A 21630-nucleotide genomic window follows, 5' to 3' on the forward strand; every position below is an offset into this window, starting at 1 on the left:
TATCTTAAAATATATCAGTGCCATTGTTTTGTCTCAAGATGCGCACCATTATTTTTTGTAAAAAAAATACTTAAATGTTCTAATAAAACTAAGGACTAATCTTAACCCTGTCCGGGAAACCACCCAATTGTGAACCTTTAAAGGTACTACAGTTAAATGTTTTGGTCATTTAGGAACACCTTCATTTCTGACAGTGTAATGATAACTAGTTATTTTTAAACTATCCCTTACATTAACCAATTTTAATAAAGCTCATACATTGCTTTTCAAAATAAATACATTCAAAGAATGCTTTTTACTCTAACTTACATCTCACTTTGTCACAGCATCAGAAACAGTTTGGTTGGGGGCAGTTTAAATCAATGGCACCCAGTCGACAGAAGTGAAAATCTCTTGACTACATTATGATTTTTTCATGTCTATACAGCATGAGCTGAATATAATAATAAAATGTCCCTGCTGTCTACCCAGAACAGCTCCCAGAATCCCTTGCTTATGTACACAGAAAGAGAATGGTGTGAATATCAAAGACATCTTGAAGAGGGAGCTTGTGGTTTGACATTTAGACTTTTCCACAATAAATGACTTCAGATATTATCTTGTATACTCTTCAGTATTCTGCCCTACCGTTTGTAATTCTCAGTAATTTAATTAAATCTGTACCAGACTCTTTGAGGTTTTGACAAATTTAATTGCTTCTGCTGTATAAGAAAGCGAAACTTTTATAATCTTGAACACATTATGAAAAGTGATATTGGTTTTTCACAGTTGTGTTTACTAATTACAAAAACTCTTAAAGAGCACCTATTTCATGGCTGAAAACAATGTTATTTTGTGTATTTGGTATTATACAATGTGTTTGCGTGGTTTATGGTTCAAAAACACATTATTTTCCACATACTGTACAATTTTGTAGCTCCAGATTTTACTCTCTTCGTGAAACGCAAGGATTTGAAAAGCTCTGTGTCCCTCATTGGCCAGCTAATCTGTACGTTGTGATTGGCCTAAATACCTCTTATTTCAACCAAAGTTGAAATAATAACATTGGTTAATTGTTATCAATATGGGTTAAACCAATGGGTTAATGGGTTAAACAAATGTTTACACATATTATTAACCTTTATAATGTGACATATCCACTGCCAGTCAAAAGATTAGTGTCATCTAACTGAAATATGACCTGGATGTGCTTGACAGGTTTGTGAGATTCACTCGCAAGAAAATAAGAAGATGAGATCGGTACCAAACCAGAATCAAAAACTTTCTATGATAAAAGCACTTTAAACTTCATTTTAACTTTTTTTAACATGAGCAGGTTATTATTCCACTTAAGAGGAGCATTGAGAAAAGAAATCAACTCACACCATCCGATGAAGAGGAAGACCCATTTTCTGAGCTTGTCTGTGGAATATGTCATCACAATAGCTGTGTGGAGATAACAGCCCTCCACAAACATCCAGAAGAAATTGGTCACCACAAAGTAATTATAGATTGTTGTTATGAGACGACACCAGGGCTATGGAGAAAGAGGAAAAGGGTGTTAATTGGTGTGAACTGTTTCATGATTCTGCAAATCTTTTAAGCAGGGTTTTATAAAAAATGTGTTGGGACATCACTTTTTTTTAAAAGTTGAAAACTTGCTGGGGAGTAATCTGTTCAAAATGCCTTTCAAGTAGTTTTACAATCAAAACAACAAACTGAATGCCGTCACAATTGAAACAATCTGAGGTTTTTGTATTTAGGAGGTGAAATACAAGAGGATGCACCATATAATGGAGGCAACCTGAAGTACATTTAAGGCTTCACTAAAACAAATGATTCATTCAAATCACTCAACTTTTTAAAGATAAGTGGTCGCTATTAATTTATATAAGCTACATTTAAACAAAAAAAAATTTGAAAAACAAAAGAAAACAAAATACTTTTGTTTAAATGTAGCTTAAATAAATTGATTGCAACCACTTTTGAGTAAAATTGAGTAAATTGAATGAATAGTTTTTTAGCTTAGTTTACAGGAGAAACCTCATTAAAAAATGATTTTTAGATGTGATTTTTTTCAAAGGGATTTAATTCTCTTTTGCTACAGTGGCTGAACATTTAATACACATTGCATTTATATTATTTGTGTTTTATCTAAAGCTGCTTACACTGAAAAAAATGATTAATTCAATTTACTCAATTTTACTCAAAAGTGGTTGCAATCACTTTATTTAAGCTACATTTAAACAAAAGTTTTAGGGCTCTATCATACACCCGCAGTGCCGGTCCTAGATGCTGGGGGGCCCTAAGCAAAGCTTTGTGAGGGGCCCTCTGTCAGTGCATTCAGACCCTTATAGCATAGCACACATACATCTCGGAGACGTCTATTTGATGTCTGCGTTTACATCTGCAAGATGTCTTATTTAAATTGTTTTCTCATCTGCAATACGTCTGTGAGACGTCTCCTAAAAGATGTCATATAGACATATTGAAGATGTCTGCAAGACGTTTTTGATTTAGAATGTATGTAAAGCAGCTCTTTTCCTTTATAAGATGTTTTTACACACCAGATGTATTCCAGATCTCCAGATCTTTACCAGACATCTCACAGAGGTACCTGTGCTATCTGGGTAAAACCCAGTCAATGTTGCTGTTAGTTAGTTGTTAACTAACCACATAGTGTATTATCTTATAGCTGTATAATATTCCCATATGCACATTACTTTGAAACCCTGACTGATAAACTTGCTGATTATAACATGAAACATGTATTTGCTGATAAGTTGTTTTGATTTAAAATGTGTTGTGAGAAGCACTACAAAATTTACCTGATCTAAATGAATGTAATGAATCAAATTAAATTACATATAAATACATACTGTTAATACACAGGGGTTAAATTGGGATTTGTTATGTGGGGGGGGCTCTGTGGGGAGGGGTACTTCGAGGGGTAACATGTTTAATACTGATGACAGCAAAGCCACTGGTGTGTTTCAATGACATTCTGGACCTCTGATAGGATTTGATAAGTTTCAGCTTTAAAAGAGCATTTCACCCGTAGAAACATTAATCTTTATTGAAAGTGTTATATTTGTAGTCGAAATGTAACATACATTTAGAATTTGGTGCCTATTTGACAGAGAAAAGGGGTGTTTGTAGTCTCATTCCCTCAACAAAGACATTGCACTTCCTTCTTTCAATGATGCAAAATGATGATTTTTACATCATTGAAAGAAGGATGTGCAACACTGAAATCTGTATTTCTCCAGTCTCAGCGGCAACTGAGAAAATGATGCATGACCATTCAAAAACATGACTGGAGTTCTAACTATACAAAGCTTAATGCAAATGGGTGAAGTGTCCCTTTAAAGCTGTCACAGAGGTTGACCCCAAATATTTTAAAAATAGTGTCTGATTTTAAATATTGCAAATCTATGAGTTTGACACCCTATATCCATTTGTTGCACATGTCATTATGCACAACTGATCAAACTTTAAAGGAAGTTAAAAGAATCAATCTCCTTGAATAATTCTAGGCATAAGATGCCCAAAAAGACTCAATTAACAAGATAAGGTACAACACACAGTACTGTATCAGCAACATGTCTTAGAAATTAGCCATAGAGATTCCCTATGCTGGTCAGCAGCTACAATCATATAGTTAGGTTTGATTTGTGTAATCAAAATACATTATTTTATTATCTATACAATGAGTTATATCCAGTGTTATCCAGTTAACATACTGTAATTAAACGAGTGACATATACTTTAATCCTTTACAAATTTCAAGTCTTCTATTAAGTTTTCTCGACGTGGGCACCATTCTTACCTCTCTCTCTCTCTCTCTCTCTCTCTCTCTCTCTCTCTCTCTCTCTCTCTCTCTCTCTCTCTCTCTCGTCAAATTATCCTGCACGAGAGCGCGTTCTTGAAGTTCAAAGGAAAAAGCGCGTGTTTTCGCGGCAATTGTGTCACCCAATTCGCGTCATTTGAATCGCCCCATGCTAAGACGCGTGTCTTTACATTGACTTAATCTGCTCGCGCAAATCCTTTATCTTGTTCCCTTGCTTCACGTTTTTTTCCCTTTATTTTGCTCCAGACGGATAGCTTTGTCGTTGTTTTAAATCAATGGTGGGCATATAATATGCGCATCGTTACCAAATCACTCTTCTGCGTCATGCACGCGGCCGTTTCTAAATTTGAAGGCTGCAACCTCCGGATCATGTCGCATATGCGCGCTGCATACGTCATCAAGCCTGATTTATTTAAGTTAAATAAGCATTTCATTTGCAAGTCATAAGCATAATATAACAATTAACCATTAACTAAGAATAATAGTCAACATTATAATTGTTAATATTCTAAAATACGTTTTTATGACGCATATGCAGCCTACAAATGTGACCTCTGAAGGCTGCAGCCTTCGGATTGAGAAACTGCCTGCATGTTGTCCGAGTACATATCAGTGATTTAAGAAATCATTAAGTATTTTTAAAAACCCGCACAAATTCGGAAGTTTGCAAATTATTTAAATTATAGCGTCTTGTTTTCATTAAACATAATAATAATTTTTCTTTGATATAATGGTTTTAAATAATTCTGAGATCAAGGGGGCCCTCTAGTGGTGCGGGGCCCTATGCAAATTGCGTACTTTGCGTATAGGAAAGACCGGCACTGTACACCCGGCGCAATACAGCGCAATGCACAACGCAACTGTCCTTTGCTAGTTTTGACCCGGCGCAATTATCATTTTCACGTTTAGTGCCATGTTGTTTAAATAGCAAATGCTTTTGGGCCCAATTTTGGGCATTCTGTTCTCAAAACGAGGTGTGCTCAGGCGCATTGTTGGCGCGTTGCTATTTTGAGGCAAATAAAATAGACTACGCCATTGACCAACAAAAACCTGCTCTAAAGTGTCAGTGTCAGTGTCAATGTCAATGGCGCAATATTGTTTTTGTTATTTAGTGAGCGGTTAATATGCCCATATAAACGGGATGACAACGCGCGTTTGCTTATCACATACATGGATGCACAGCAGCACACAAACGCGTTTAACTCTTTCCCCGCCATTGACGAGATATATATCGTCAATTAAGAGAAAACGCTTCCCCGCCAATGACGAGATTTTCCGTCTTTCCGCAATACCGCTATTATCCACCAGGTGGCGCCCTTCCGCAACTTTTAAAACCGGAAGTATTGCCCTATGGCAAGCTGCTGCATGTCCGTGTCTGTTTTAAAGATCGCTCTGGATGGGATCTCTATGAAAAGTCCGTCACAAAAATGGAATTATCTCTGCTTTTTGCTCAAAATATGGTGTTTTTGCAAAAACCTACCCATATTCAAAAGCTGATTGCAAAAGAACCACTAAAGGTAGGATGAAACGGTTTTTTTTGTTTGAAAGCAGAGGGTCTGTTCTTTCATTTGGTATATTGTATGTTTATTTATTTAAAGAAGAACATTTTCTGGAAGGCATTAAACTTTGGTGAAAATCCTGAAAAACGCTGGCGCTGGCTGGCAACTTTTTTTAAAAACGCTGGCGGTGAAAGAGTTAAATATGAAAAATTAAAGGAATAAAATGTAAAAGATTATTATTGAGTCTCTTGGACATAAATGAGGACCGATTATTAGACGTGAGAAAGCGTAAATACCATCTTCACCTGTAGCCTGGTAAGTAAATAAATACTTTGCTTTAAACATGCAATGTTTTTTAAAATGCTATCACACGGCTTTATTGTATATGATGTACCTGTGGATATGGTGAGATGAGAAACATTTCATAAAATGCTTTAAAAAAAAAACATGCCGCTGTCCGGGTGCTGAAACGGCTTTGTAAATTCCAATTATTTTATGAGATTGCAATGATTATGTAGGATATCAATACATTTACAGCAATTAAAAGCCTGCTATTTTTACTTCATGACTGAAAGAAAATGGCTTTTAAAGGTTTTAATCCAAAAAATAATAATTTAAATACAAATAAAAACAACAAAATTTTTTAACATTAATCTTAAACTGGTGGTCTTCTTTCTCCGCTTAGTTTTTCAGTTCATAAATTCTGCTTTTTTAAATAGGGATTAGGCACAGCGTCAGGCGCAACTTGCTTTTAAAGGGGATGAGAGCTGAAACTGTCATTGGTTTATTGCACGTTACACCTAAAACACTCCCATTACTCATTACGAGAATAGGAACAACCCTTTTAGGCCGTGCGCTTGGCGCATAAACTATTTTTCCTGTGGTTAAATTAGCAAAAGTAGGTTTGGACACGCCCGTTTAGACCTCCCCGTGCGCTTTAGACCATGCGCAGTTCAAAAAAAAATTTCACTCATTTTTGTTTAAATGTATCTTAAATAAATTGATTGGAACCACTTACCTTAAAAGATTGAGTAAACTGAATTAATAAGATATGCATTTATATCAGCATGTGTGTTTCCTGGGTTCGAATCCATATTCTTTCGTACAACTAAAGCGAAGATCTATCACTGTGTACAGAAGCACACTGCATTATAAATAAATTCAAATTAAAGCAAATTCAAGAGCCATATTTCCACCAGAAGATATACTGCAGTCCTTGAAAAGTAAACAACAACAGAATGCTATTTTATGAGTTTAGCGCAGTCAACAGCTGGACAACAGCTCTCATAGCTATTTCAATGTTGAGTATAATAAAACAGTTCTAAATGCTGATTGGTCAATGAGGCCATGTTAATATAAATTATGTATTAACAGCTAGGACTTTTATGTATTTCACTATGCATCACGCATATTTACCTCAGTTTCCATGTCAAGGACTACTGGACGTCTTGTTAGTATGTTAGTAATATGCATATTTCACAAGTTAATATATATCTTAGATGTTTTAAAGGCAATACAGTATATTATTGAGGTATTGTAGAGCACTATATTGTGAAAATAGTGAATTAAAGGGAATTGCTCCTATTCCTGATGCTTATGACATCACAGGCATCTCACTGCCCCTCCACTTTAAAATAATTGGCTACATTTTTAGAGTGGCAGCAAAGTCAGCCAATCAGTAATGAGATTGCAGGTTAAGCCAGTAGGGGGAGCCAAATAGGTGCAAAACCACTTGTTTAAAATCCCCCCCATAATAGAGCTGTCTGAGAGAGGTTTTTAGGAAGCTTCTAAGGCATTACAGACCCAAACAAAATTTTTTTGTCTACATGTCACATCACAGAACAAGTATAAATACCCCATTCAATCATTCTATGTCACCTTTAAAAAAGTTTGCAGCATGATGGTAAGGAAATGATGACAGAACTTTCTTTTTTTTGTGAACTATCCCTTTAAGCATGATTTATAGCAAATATCTACACAGCACAGCTAAGAACGTAACTACTTTGTTTCAGCTTTTTGGAAATGCTTTAATGCCCAGATGTCATTCAGAAACAGAGCCACCCATCTCTTATTAAAGTATATAATGCATACCCACAAGCCGTCCTTATTACTCACTAGTGGAATATGATGAGAAATCATCGCTTTTGTTTCCATCAAATGGGAAAACCCTCCAATAATAATATTCACAACAATCATGTTTTTCTTATGTTAATAGAAAGCACTTGTCATAATTAGTGACAAACACAGTCATTCATTGTGAAGAGTAAATTAGCACTGCATGATGGGAACATCATGAAGCACTTTGGGCTGATCATAGCCTCATATACTCTCTCTTCAATGTCAATTATTTTCAGTAGGCAGTTTGTGTAAAACAACTACTTTGAGAAGGAAATCATGTGGTTTTTAAGAAAGAAATTGAACTAGCACTTTTTAATCTTAAGCTGCCTGTTTTAGAAACATGCAGTGTGAAAGCTTTAAACTATGCAGCTTTGCTAAAAGATCACTTCTTAGAAGCATAAATGCAAATGTTATAAACCTGCAGATGCCCTTGCATACTAAAACGCTGATAGGTAAATAGTTGCAAAGTGTTTCCTACCTCATTGGTCTCATGAATGTTGTGGTCAATCAACTGAAGCAAAAACCACATTACATTCCTTAGAATGAACGTCGTAATTAAGTTCCAATGGATTATATTGCGAAGGCATCGGATGCTCCTTAAAATGGGAAAAATAACATATTAACTTCAGCGATATACTCAATGACTCATTTTTAGCATTTACATGAGCTGATTATGAAAATGTGTTTGATTACACAGAGAGACATGCATTATATATGACCGATCTTACTTATAGGAAACATTAAAGTAATACTTTCTATAAAGGTTGTATATGAACTGTAAAAAAACTATTTAAATGATTAAATCTAGGTTTTTGTTAACATAGTAGGGCTAGGATGCTGTTTGGAAAAAGTCATAATGAATAAATTTAATTGGAATCAATGGAATTTTTTGGACCACTAAATCAGTCATAAGTAGCACAAGTATGTTTGTAGAAATAGCCAACAAATACATTACATTGTTTGGGTCAAAATTATATATATTTTTTTTCAAAATTCATAGGATATTAAGTAAAGATCATGTCCCATGAATATATTTTGTAAATCTCCTACCATAAATGTATCCAAAATTAATTAATCATTAGTAATATGTGTTTCTAAAGACTTCATTTGGACAACTTTAAAGGTGATTTTCTCAATATTATAATTTTTTCGCACCCTCAGATTGCAAATTTTGACCCTTGACCCTTATGACTGGTTCTGTGGTCCAAGGTTACATATGTGAAATGAATAAAAAATGATTATTAAACAAGCATAATTCAGAGCTGAAATAACTCAAACTTCAGAAAAAGTTGTGTAAACCTTTTTCAATGTTAAATATTTCATATACACACTCTCAGGAAAAAAGGTGCAAATTATGTCACCGGGACAGTACCTTTTAAAAAGGTCCTAATATGTACCATTTTGGTACAGAAATTTACCTTTTTAAGTATCAGTAGGTACCTATTATGTACCAATATGAACCTTTGAGGTACTGTACAGCTTGCATTGGCATGCCTTAAAGACTTTAAGGGCCCTATCTTGCACTCAGCGCAATTGACTTTGTCAGTGACGCATGTATCATTCGTATTTTGCACCGGCACACAGCGGGTTTTTCCCTCCACAGACGCACGTCGGCAAACTAGGGAATGAACTTGCGCTCCCTGGGCGGTTCAGCGCAAAAAAGGGCGTGTTGCGGCGCAAACCATACCTGATGCTATTTTGCAGTTTCAAAAAACAATTGCGCAACTGACCAAAAAAAACTAGTCTAAAGTCAGTGGCGCGTTGCGCGTGGTTCATTATGCTATTTTAAGGGCGCATGCTTGACCATAATGTATAGCGTGCACAACGCGCACACAATTTGCTTATTTAATCTACACAGATGCAACAGTTATTTTTGCAAATCATAAATTGTTACAATAAAAAATATTAACACATGAGATAAGGGGAATCAAAGTGGTGAGCATTGTGGTGATAGTTTTTATTTATTGTGTGGCTGCGTTAAAAAATTCTCATGCAAAAACCGATTAAAATATTTTCATAAGTTTGTTGTGTGGCTGTATTATGTTTATTTTATGTAAATAATAATTAAAATGTTTTCATAAGAAACCTTAATGTATATGAACTTGATTTGTAAGTGTACTTTGGGGTTGGACCTTGCTTGCGTTTCTTGGGTCCGATGTCAAAGCCCCCAAACCCTTTCAGCGGTGAGGGTGGACGCAGATCTGTGTAGAGGCAGATCCACCTCCCGTTACACGGCGTGCCCGATTTATGCTGGCAAGCTTGGGATTCCCCCGTCTCCTGACATCATTGTAGCGCTTGGCGCAACGATGGAGATGCCAGCTGATGAGACAATTGTGGCTATTTCCTCTCATGCCTGTTTAACCTACGCTGATTTGGGCGGGTTTCTCCTATCCCCATACAAAACAACTTCTCTGTCTTTGACTGCTCTTACAAGAACGTCGGTCTCCTCTGCTGTGAACCGCTCCTGGCGTGCACCTGGTAAATCCGTCATAATAATAGCAACCCGCCATGGAACTTGCGCCCTTGCATTTAAAGGGAATGTTGGATAGTGTTCTGATTGGTTTATTTGACGTTACGCCCAAACCACACCTATGAATAATGAACCTACTTCAGACCAACCCCTTATTGATTTGCGCCTGGCGCAAGAGTTATTTCTCCCGCCGGGAAAATAGCAACAGCGCCCAAGATCCTCCTACAAAGTCACTTGCGCTTTGCGCTTCGCACTTGCGTTTCAGATCGTTAAAATAGGGCCCAAAGTCTTTAAATGTCTTTGACTAAAAGACAAGTCTAGTAGATGCCCCCAAACTACATCTAGAAATTAGGTCTTCACCAAATATTACTGTATGTGTACACTGTCAGAAAAATGGTACAAAAGCTATCACTGAGACAGTAAAGGTCCAAAAATGTGCTACAGTATATCGGTACAAGATATATGTCTTTGAGATACCTATATGCACTCTTTACAAATGTGTACTTTTTAAAAAGGTACCACCCCAGGGACTGCAAACACATTTATATGAAGAAAGGCACTTTAGTACAGAAATATGACAGATATACCTACCTTAAGCACATGAAGAGAATGAAGGCGATAACTAGAGCTCCGACAGATATACAGTGACCAAAGTAATTTATAATGAGGGCTATTTTATAATGCATAGGGTATTTCCTCTGTGAACAAAAATGTTTAGTATTATTAATTCTCAAAGGCATGATCAAAATATAATTCATGTTCATCTTTCAACATAAATGATTATATATTTGTTATGATATGATTGCAGTTGTAGCACAAATCGATAGTTATTATTCAGTGACCATTTTGCCCTTGCTTAACACATTATGGAGGGTTGTGTGGAATGAAAGTCATTTATATATTCCTCATGAGTCTTTGAAGTTTAAATGAGGTCACAGAACTGTAACACAAGGGTGAAAAAACAGGTTGGAATTTTGCACATTGTTTGCATGCAGAAGTTTTCTAAAGTGAAGTAAGAACTTGAATGATGCATGAAAATGATATGAGCTTCGGTGAACTGGAAAAGAGTCTACAGATATTTCATTAGTAACACAACATTTAATTTTAAGCGTCCAAATGCCGACTAGTTTTTCTCATTAAATATAGGTTGATTCATAACATGCATAACAAACCATACCAGTGACTATAAAGGAATTAAAAGCAGCAAAGAAATGCAATTATATTTTGAAGAGTCTTTTTGACTTATAATGGACCCATTTTATGTTCCTGACTTTAGCACGTATAAATAAACAACGGTTGGATGGCTCAGCTGGTGTGTGAAGGTGAAATGGGAGATTGTAATAAATGTTATTATAGGATTTCATTTTTGGCAACAGCAGATAATTTACTACATGCTTTCTGTCACAGCTTCAGTGGAGAGTATTGACTGTAATGTTTACACACTGTATGTAAATGTGAAATAGCACATAAGCATTTATATATTGATAATATTAATTATAGGCAACATCCTTTAACAATTGAATGAATTCATTTAAAATAAATACTGTGATAATAATAATAATCAATAATATGTTTTAGTCACATAAGATAAAAAAGACCAGACCCTTGATGCCTGTGAAACTTCCTTACACAACAAAGTAAACATGGATCTTTGTTTATATCGCTGTGTATTGGAGTAACGTTTCTTTTGAGCTAATCGAATTATTTATGAATTAAAACAGATGGAAAACAGGCCTATGATTTATGGAGTGTTATGTATTCAGTGCAAAATTGGTTCAATGTTTTCCCCTCCAGGTACAGTACGTGACCAAAGTCTATGAAGTATCATATGCCATTTCTCACACAACATTACAGCTCTCATTTTGCTTGTTTTACTATTTACTGCTTGCACAAATTATATATTTAATGGCTAACCTATGCATGGCTCAAAACTAACTTTGCCACAGTGCAACCAACTTTCTTAGCTGGTCGCACCAGCACATGATTTGGTTGTATACTTTATTTTTACAACAACATGGAATTAATCATACATGCTGATGAATGAGTTTAGCACTGATGCAAAAAGACTAACGGTGACACAGAACTCATGTTGGCAAAATGTTTTATCGTTTAACTACAATATGGCGGCACAGTCGGTGTAATTCGATGGTGCTGCATGACTCTGAATGTTATTTACTTAAAGGAATATTCCATTTTCTTAAAAGAAAAATCCAGATAATTTACTCACCACCACGTCATCCAAAATGTTGATGTCTTTTTTTGTTCAGTCCAGAAGAAATTATGTTTTTTGAGGGAAACATTGCAGGATTTTTCTCATTTTAATGGACTTTAATAGAGCCCAACATTTAATACTTAACTCAACACGTAACAGTTTTTTTCAGCGGAGTTTCAAAGGTCTATAAACGATCCCAAACGAGGCATAAGGGTCTTATCTAGCAATACGATTGTCATTTTTGACAAGAAAAATAAAAAATATGTACTTTTAAACCACAACTTTCGTCTAGGTCAAGTCCAGCGCGACCTAACATAAATGCGTAGTGATGTAGGGAGGTCTCGTGTTACATATATAAAACGCACATTTGCGGACCATTGAAAACAATAAACTGACACAAAGACATTAATTAGTATCAGTTGACATACAACAACGTAGGAACGGTCCTCTTTCAAGACGCTTGTAAACACTGGGGCGGAGTTTCGCGTTTGTCCTCTGTGACCTCTTGACATCATGACGTATTGCGCGGGGTCAGCTGGCGCATCACGACCGGATCTACATGACGAGATGAAGTTGTGGTTTAAAAGAGTATATTTGTTATTTTTTATTGTCAAAAATGACAATCGTTTTGCTAGATAAGACCCTTATGCCTCGTTTGGGATTGTTTATAGTCCTTTGAAACTCCGTTGAAAAAAAACGTTAAGTGTTGAGTTAAGTATTAAATGTTGAGCTCTATTAAAGTCCATTAAAATGAGAAAAATCCTGCAATGTTTTCCTCAAAAAACATAATTTCTTCTCGACTAAACAAAGAAAGACATCAACATTTTGGATGACATGGTGGTGAGTAAATTATTTGGATTTTTCTTTGAAGAAAATGGACTAATCCTTTAAGCCATTCACTTATATCAAGATTAAATTACATGATATTTGTACCAAATCATGATACATGCTGACTTCACCCTATAAGCTGCAAGACACATTGATCTGTTTTGGAAGAGCGGAAAGACTAGCGCATTTATAGCCTCTAATAAGAGTGTAATAAAAAAATGTACAAAAATGAATGAATACTATGATTGGATTACATACAATACTGTATATGAATAGGTGCTTTAACGCAGCTCATTGAGACAGGGATGGGGAATAGAGAGCGATGATACTGAAATTAAAGTCTAAAAGACAAACGTTTCATTTTTTCTCAAAAGCAACACTTTTAAATGTTTCTAGTTTCTAGTTTTTGTGCATCAATTCAGAATTCCTTCACGTCAGCTTTGTAAAGCGTCATGTATTTGCTATTGTAAAATATTTTAAATGATGGCTATATTGGATGGCAAACTACCATGGTAATCTGAAGGTAATTTAATCCATTTCTTCACAAAATATATCTATTGCATTCAAACACATTTACCCACCTTTTCCTCTAAAATGGGTTCACAGTTGGAGTAGTTACTCTTCAGAGCCCATGTGCCATTCTCCAAGCACTCTCTATATGCACTTCCTGTTAAGAATTGAAAGTAGTTCAAAGTAAGTGGGTCGTAGTTCTCAAAGTTTAAATGGATATGCAGTTCAACCTCACAATGCATGACTGGCCAGTGGCTTAAATGAATTCATATTCAGACAAGCTAAAAAGAAATTTAAATTCAGAAGCTTGTAAGAAATTTTCCTTAGGTCAGGTATACTTGCTGAACAGCTGCTATATGTAAAGCTTTTTATTCAGTAATGTAAATAAAGTAATTTCCATAATCTGTGCACTGTAATTTATTTTTTGTAAAACTATATATTATTTTGAAAGCTAACAGATCCATGATATCGACTCATTTAAATGCCCGCCATATGCTCTTAAAGAATTGGTTATTTCCAAAGGGACAAACACAATTGTTTGGGTTAAATTAATCCAGAACTTTCAGGAACAGGAGACGAACCCAGGCGCAGACAGTTTAACAGAAACTTTTATTAAAACAAAAACAAGAAAACAAAACCCACGAGGGGGCAAAGCACACTATGCAAACAAAACACTAAACAGACTTGACAAAAGATACAGTTGACTAACAATAGCATAAGCTTTAAACAGGACTGGTACAAAACGAACGAGCACAGGACAGCAAACACAAGGGCATTAAATAGGGGAACAAATCAAGAGGGGAACAGGTGACATGATTCAAACAATATTGGGACAATGAACAAGGAAACAAGGGGGCGGGGTCAAGAGACGAAACAGAAAGCACATGGCTAGGAAAACAAAGCCAGTGCTCTCACACAAAACATTGGGCTGCCATGATCCTGTCACTATGACTAGAAAACTGTGACCTGAAGACAGGATCATGACAAGAACATATTAATATTTGACCCAACAATGGGTTAAAACAGCATTTTGGGTTAAATCAACTCAGGATAGGTGAAATGCAGTAGGTTTACAGCCCAGTGCATTGAGTTTGTCGCTTGAAAACAACCCAGAATTTTTAGTTTAGTGTGTAGTTTAAACATTTCAGAGTTCTGTGTTTACCTTCCATGTGCTTTTTCTTTTGGGCATTTGAGCATATAAACTTAAAGAAAGGACTGACTTGGTTTCTTATTCCCAGGAGTTATTTTCCATAAAAATATGTCATACTCAGAAAGTCTTACTTTGCCCTGGTCTTAGCTTCATATATTTTCATTTTATGTGAAGTTCTTATTTCCGTGCCAAGGACTTCTTGTGAACATAAATGAGAAACGTCGAAATTTGTTAACTGTTGTATTTTGTTATTACATTCCTTTTAAAGAGGCACTTCACCAGTCAGCTTTTCCTACTCAAAGTAGCCTAATAAAGGCACTTTTTTGTTTTAGAAGGGGTGAGCATTAGATAAGCTTTCAGTAGGAAGTTACAAATTAGTTTTAGGACTGCTAGCTGGCACAGAAGGTTAAAAAGAACCACTTGTCAGGGGCTATCAGATTAGTTTTATATTAAGTGGACCATAAATCTTTTATTCTCCAATGGCATAATCATGCACATCTATACTCTAAAATAATGCAAGGCTATTTCAAGCCATGGTTGGGTAAAATATAGATAATCCCAACCCCTGGATATAGAGATATCATCTATTAACACCCTGAACTTGAAAAATTTATGTTTTCAGCTCTGTAGTACAACAGTGCATATTTTATCACCTTCACCTACAGAAGTGTGAAGATTCAGTTACTTTACTGCTAAGCCTTTTACTACATTGCTTTTCAAAGGACGAGAAAATGTTCCCAAGGCATAGCTTTAAATTCTTCATTATGAATCTAATACAAGCATCCTGCCCATAACCAGATTTCTTAAATATATCAGTTACTTCTGCCAGATGAAGAGTAAATGGTACTGACCGACTGACAGCTTGGGTACATATTTTGACAATTTTTTCTAACAGTCCAGGTCTCCACAGCAGGGCTGCAAAATCCATTGTTTTGTTGCCAAGACTTGATATGTTTGTTCAGCAGACAGAAGAATTTTTCTGCCCAATTTCTATTTCGATAAAAATGGAGGCGTCTGCGAGGATGACTGCCAAACTATGGATTTTCATGCTGAAGGAGCTCAGATAGGAAAACTGGCACAAATACAATACATCATTCACAACAATGCAGCAATTTTCATACCAGTAGCAACGCAACGAATGATGTTGAAAGTTGAAACCATACAGCATCTACCTAAGCGTTTGCCATTGATTACCAACCTCAGAGTTCATTGTCAGTCTGTCTCAAAGGTTAATTAGATTTTTTATTTATTTATTTATATCACTAAGAATCCATTTCTCAAAGGGCATTTATTTCTGGAAATCGAACTGCTTTGTGTATTTGGATGCCTTTTGAATGCAATGAGACGTAGTACATAATGCTATCTTATACCTGGCAAAACATACAATATAGAGTGAAAACGCTAAGACCTTAAGAGATGGATACAGCTTGTGGCTGGGGATGAAAACATCGACCTTCAGAAACATAGCAAGACAGAAAAATACATTCCAAACGTGCCCTCAATCTCGTGTTTGAAAGTGTACTGCAAAGCTGTTGGTTTGCTGATTGTGGTACTTTGTAAAAACCAGCTGAGATATATAACCGTTTTGATATCTATTATTTAAAAATAAGAAAAGCTAAATAAAAATCAGTTGTTGTGTCCAAACCATTAACTGGTAGTGTATAAAAAAATATATTGTGTTTACAGAGATGTGAAGAGATGTGTAAAGGCGTCCACGGGAACGTTCTGTCAAATGAGTGTTGCAGACAGCTGCCAATGCCCTCATTAGCGCCCATGATGGATTTGAAATGTAGCTGCTCCTGAAACTTTCCATATCACCTTCAGGCAGCAGTGAAAACAGATTCAAAATGATATTTTTGCTATTAGACCTGCAGAGACTTCGATATACACTAACAGACCTGGGATGTACAGGGATCTTTCACTAGAATAATGTGCCTTCTACTGTATGTGAAGTTCTTTCACGCCAATAGCCCTGTCAACAACTAAGGGTTGATCAACATGGATTTAATGAAAATCTTTTTTTAATAACAGTAGGATAAATCAGTATATATTTTCAATAGGGTTATCAATAGATTACAATATTAGATTAATCGCATGATTTCATGAGTTAACTCGCAATTAATCGCCAATTAATCTAACATTTTTTCTGTTCTAAATTTACCTTAATTTAACAATTTTCAGTTTTTTAATACTCTAATCAAGATGGGTGTGAACAAATATAGATGTTTTATGCAAATTTATGTTACACCAGCCTGTTTACATTGTCAACAGAACCATCAGCCATAGTTTTGTATTTGAATTTTCCTTTCACGAGACTCTTTTCTTTCTCCATTTCTGTTTGCTGCTGCATCATTTGTGAGCTGTGGTCGAAATGAGAAAATTTGATAAAACAAGTTTAATATTTTGACATTCTCTGTTAAAAAATATCAAAACTAAGGGTGTCACGATTTCGATTTTAAATCGAAATCGATCGAAATTATGACTTATGACGCACTGGATTTATTTAAGATGTAAGAGTCCAAGACGTGCGCATTAAGTCCATGTGCGTGCAAGAAGGAATCCTACAAGCTTTCTTGCGTAAAGTAAACCCCACAAACCCCCATGCGAGGAAAAGCACGCAATGTGCATGTTAACTCTTTCCCCGCCATTGACGAGATATCTCGTCAATTAAGAGAAAACGCTTCCCCGCCAATGACGAGATTTTCCGTCTTTCCGCAATACCGCTATTATCCACCAGGTGGATCCGCAACTTTTTAAAACCGGAAGTATTGCCCTATGGCAAGCTGCTGCATGTCCGTGTCTGTTTTAAAGATCGCTCTGAATGGGATCTCTATGAAAAGTCCGTCACAAAAATGGAATTATCTCTGCTTTTTGCTCAAAATGTGGTGTTTTTGCAGAAACCTACCTATATTCAAAAGCTGATTGCAAAAGAACCACTAAAGGTAGGATGAAACGTTTATTTTTGTTTGAAAGCAGAGGGTCTGTTCTTTCATTTGGTATATTGTATGTTTATATATTTAAAGAAGAACATTTTCTGGAAGGCATTAAACTTTGGTGAAAATCATGAAAAATGCTGGCGCTGGCTGGCAACTTTTTTAAAAAACGCTGGCGGTGAAAGAGTTAATGTGAAACTATAATAATAATAATAATAAATAATAATAATTATAATAATAATAAATAATGGCATTGCATTTTTATCTTTCAAAAAAAAAAAAAAAAAATCGAGGATCGAAACGAAACGTGACCTTAGAATCGAAAATGTAATCGATTGGAGGATTTGAAGAATCGTGACACCCTATTCAAAACAATGCATGACTTGTTTTAATCTTCAACCTGTTTGAAGTTGACACAGTCAGCAAAGGTCATTTTGAGAAAAATCCCAAATTACCACAAAATTACCACATCCATACCTCAAAATAATAGATTTAATAAATAGATTTAGCACACACAAAGTCAAAAACAATTTTTAATATAAGTTAAACTTTTGAAACCAAAATATGCGTATGGAGACCCATCTTTGCATTAGATCATTTATGAAGGTTCAACCCTCAAAAAACGTACAAATGAACCACCTCTTTAGAGCGGAGCAGATACGGCTGTTGTGTTAACACTGACCCAAACGAACTGTACTGAGACCGACACGTCATTTGGGACGACCTAAACAGTGTATGTGTGAAAGCACCCTAATTTGCATATTGATAGAACCCTGTATACTACTAAATGAGGCAAGGTTGAAGAGTTAAATTCAAGTTGTTTTAAGGCATGAAAAAATATTATCACAGGAAAAAATGGTGTTTTGATTCTCAAAAATTAGTTCTAAGGGATAAAGTGATCGACTACATGGGGACTTTAAAATGGCACCTCTCTCTTTCAGCAGCACTCTTAGGGGCAATTTTCCGGACAGGGCTTATTCTAGTCTCAGACTGAAAGGCATGATTGAGCTGCCTTAATTTAAAAACACCTCGCACTGACATATCTTAAAGAGCACCTTTTTTATTGCTTTAAAACAATGTTATTTTGTGTATTTGATATAATACAATGTCTTTGCATGGTTTATGGTTAAAAAACACAGTATTTTCCACATACTATACATTTTTGTAGCTCCAGATTTCACTCACTACCTGAAACCCACTGATTCATATAGAAAAATCACTGATTTGAAAAGCGCCATTTCCCTGATTGACCAGCAAATCTGTACGTTGTGATTGGCCTGAATACCTCTGACGTCAGCCGGAAATGTGCCGTTCCTTACCATGTTTGAAAGATTCGGTCACTAAATGAGTTAATTTACAGGCTGAGTCCAAAGCAGGAGGAATTATGATAATGTCGGTCTTTACTACATCACCAATCCTAGGCAGTAAACTGTTGCCTAAATCCATGTGTTTGTTGTAGTCAAGAAAAGAGATTTTACGTTGGAGAAGATAACTCGCGTCATCGTTTACTTTGGGGTATGTACCTTTGCATATCGTTAACATGTACTAATACACACCTACACACCAAAGTAAATGTAAAAGCGTGAATCAGATAATTGGGCTCTTTAACATAATCGTTTTTGTCTCAATATCCACACCACTAATGTGTTCTAGATAGTAAGGTATACCTGCAGAAATTACTTAAATGTCCTAATATTACAAAATCCTATGATTCTAAACCCCATCTGAGAAACTGCCCCTTAAAGGCGGAGTCCACGATGTTTGAAAAACGGTTTGGAAAAGGAGACGGGCCGACTACCAAAACACACTTATAGCCAATCAAATCAAATCAAATGCCGGGTTGCGTATGTGTGGGGCGGGTCTATCAAGAGAAGGTCCAGATTCTATTGGGGTAGGGGCGTGTTTGTTTAGGTGATTTCAAATATCAACATTGGCTTTCAAACATCATGGACTCCGCCTTTAAAGTTGCATTATGTACATGTCAAACAGAATTTAACACATCAAATTGCTTTTTGTTCCAATACAACATATTTTAATAATCTGAATGGGTTTTGTCTTTTGTTTTGTTTATAAAATTGTACTGCTGGATGATTGCACTGATAAAAACAATTTCCTTTTGTGCTCTGTGAAGGACAGTCAATATAGAATTTAAGCTTTTGTGTGAATTGTAATTGATAGAAGAGAGAACTGAAAATGTTAGTGTGGTAACAGGCTATATACTGTATACATCATTCAGTTGTGATTGACGGGTCTTAATGAACATACTTCTCTTGAACTTTTGTTTACAACTCAGTTTAATTGATAAAACACATGAATAGCGTTCACACAGTACACTAGAGAAATTGGCTTGACATTATGCCAGCACCTAAACTATATGACCGTACAGGAAGACATGCAAAAAATTAAAACTAGGCCTTAATTGACACAGGGCGTGGGATATGACACATACAATAAAATATTTCCTTCCTGGAGTAACTGGAGCTTTTGGGCAGCAATTTAATTGACACTTTCCCATCTACCTTACTTTTAGTGAACTTCAGTGAAACTTATAAAGGGTAAAGTGGACTGACATCTCCGAGTGGCTGTTTTGATTTTCAAAGAGGATTTCTGTCTATTCTCTCTCTTCTAATCTTATAAGAGACAGAATGACACAGTTCAATCATTTCAGAAGGGGCTTTTACACTGACAGACAAAAAATTAACGCGTTTTCATCAAATGACCGGATTTTATTCATATTAAACCAATAGTTAATATTAAGCCAAAATCCTGCTATCATATATTCTGTGGTGGTCTATTGGTGAAAGCGACAGCACTACAAATCGTTTTTAAATTGTCACAAATTGTTTACAAATGACAGGTCATGGTTTTGGAAATCAGTACTGCAGTTTATTTCTGACAAAGCAGCATATGAAATGCCATTTGCAGAAATATATTTTTCTGGTTGAATGAGAGATGACCTGCTGGGATGAGGTGCATAAACCTCAGGAATGACCTACTTTCCAGCAAGCTCAAGCGGTTAGTAATACTTGTCATTAAAATGTAATTCCACCACACTTGGGGTGCCAGGAAATGGCAGATTATGAGATAAAGCAATAATAAAACCAATAAATTTCACATTTCCTCTAAGCAATTCAATTTATAATTTACAACCATTATAAATTTTTTCCTAATATCCATGTAATGTCAAGCACTGGTTAATAGGATATAACATGTACATCTGAATTCTAGATACTACACTTGCATCTAAAGGAAACACTGTCGCCATCCAGTTAGGTCTGTGTCACTGACACTTTATATTTTAGCTGCACACTACACAACCCCTAGATTGCTCCTGTCACTATGTAAGACGTTCAGTGATCTTCCTGACCCAAAGTCTCACTTGTTGGCAATACCTTGACATTTTTCAGCATGGTTGAAATGATCAGCACGTAGTGTTGTAGAGAATGGATGTGTTGAAAACTGTGCTACAGTAGCTGGTGCAAGACATTGTTGTGAGCAATGCATATGTGTTCATCAATGCATTTTATAGATTTTAAATTGGTGCAGCTGCTCTGACACTTTGAGCTCTGGGTATAGGCAGAGGATGAATTAAATCCAGGGTAAGGCTAAAAAGCGATTCACACAGAACGTGTTATTTGAATTCCACTTTGCATTCATTTTTATAATTTTTCTAGAATGACTGACACTCATCTTTTGCAGCACAGCACTTTAAATGCAGTGTAAGCTCATCAATGTCAGTTCTAGAACAGTGGACCAATCAGAAAAGCCCAGAGGCGGCACACGCGTTGCAGGGTTTTTTCAGGCATCCTTGCATTTTGTGCTGTTCTTTAAAAACAATTCATGAGTGCTCTCACATTTAAGACGTAAGCATACGGTCTGTCCCAACAGAATCGAACTTAAAATGTAAAACCAAATTTAAAATGTTTTTAAAACCTCCAAGGTGCCACCTGTCATGAAGCAACAACCTACACCTCCAAGCATAAATGCTCCCCATACATTTATAGAAAACCCAGCCATACTTATGTTAATTTTAAAATAAATCAAGCATAGTGTAATGTATGGGTGATTTGGCATGGCAACC

At 35.9% G+C, this 21630-nt stretch overlaps 1 protein-coding gene across 1 annotated transcript in view; it reads right to left on the minus strand.

Annotated features, from left to right (window-relative positions):
• The window catches only part of LOC135749326 (corticotropin-releasing factor receptor 2), an 87694-nt gene that overhangs the window by 42208 nt on the left and 23856 nt on the right, over positions 1 to 21630 (minus strand). Inside the window, exons 3-6 of the mRNA XM_065267901.1 lie at positions 13538 to 13623; positions 10508 to 10614; positions 7925 to 8042; positions 1363 to 1516 (exon numbers count right to left, since the gene is read on the minus strand). Of these exons, the coding sequence (XP_065123973.1) occupies positions 1363 to 1516; positions 7925 to 8042; positions 10508 to 10614; positions 13538 to 13623 (465 nt within the window). The remainder of the gene's footprint in view (positions 1 to 1362; positions 1517 to 7924; positions 8043 to 10507; positions 10615 to 13537; positions 13624 to 21630) is intronic.

The sequence above is a fragment of the Paramisgurnus dabryanus genome, chromosome 6 (assembly GCF_030506205.2).
Source record: "Paramisgurnus dabryanus chromosome 6, PD_genome_1.1, whole genome shotgun sequence".
Taxonomy (NCBI): domain Eukaryota; kingdom Metazoa; phylum Chordata; class Actinopteri; order Cypriniformes; family Cobitidae; genus Paramisgurnus; species Paramisgurnus dabryanus.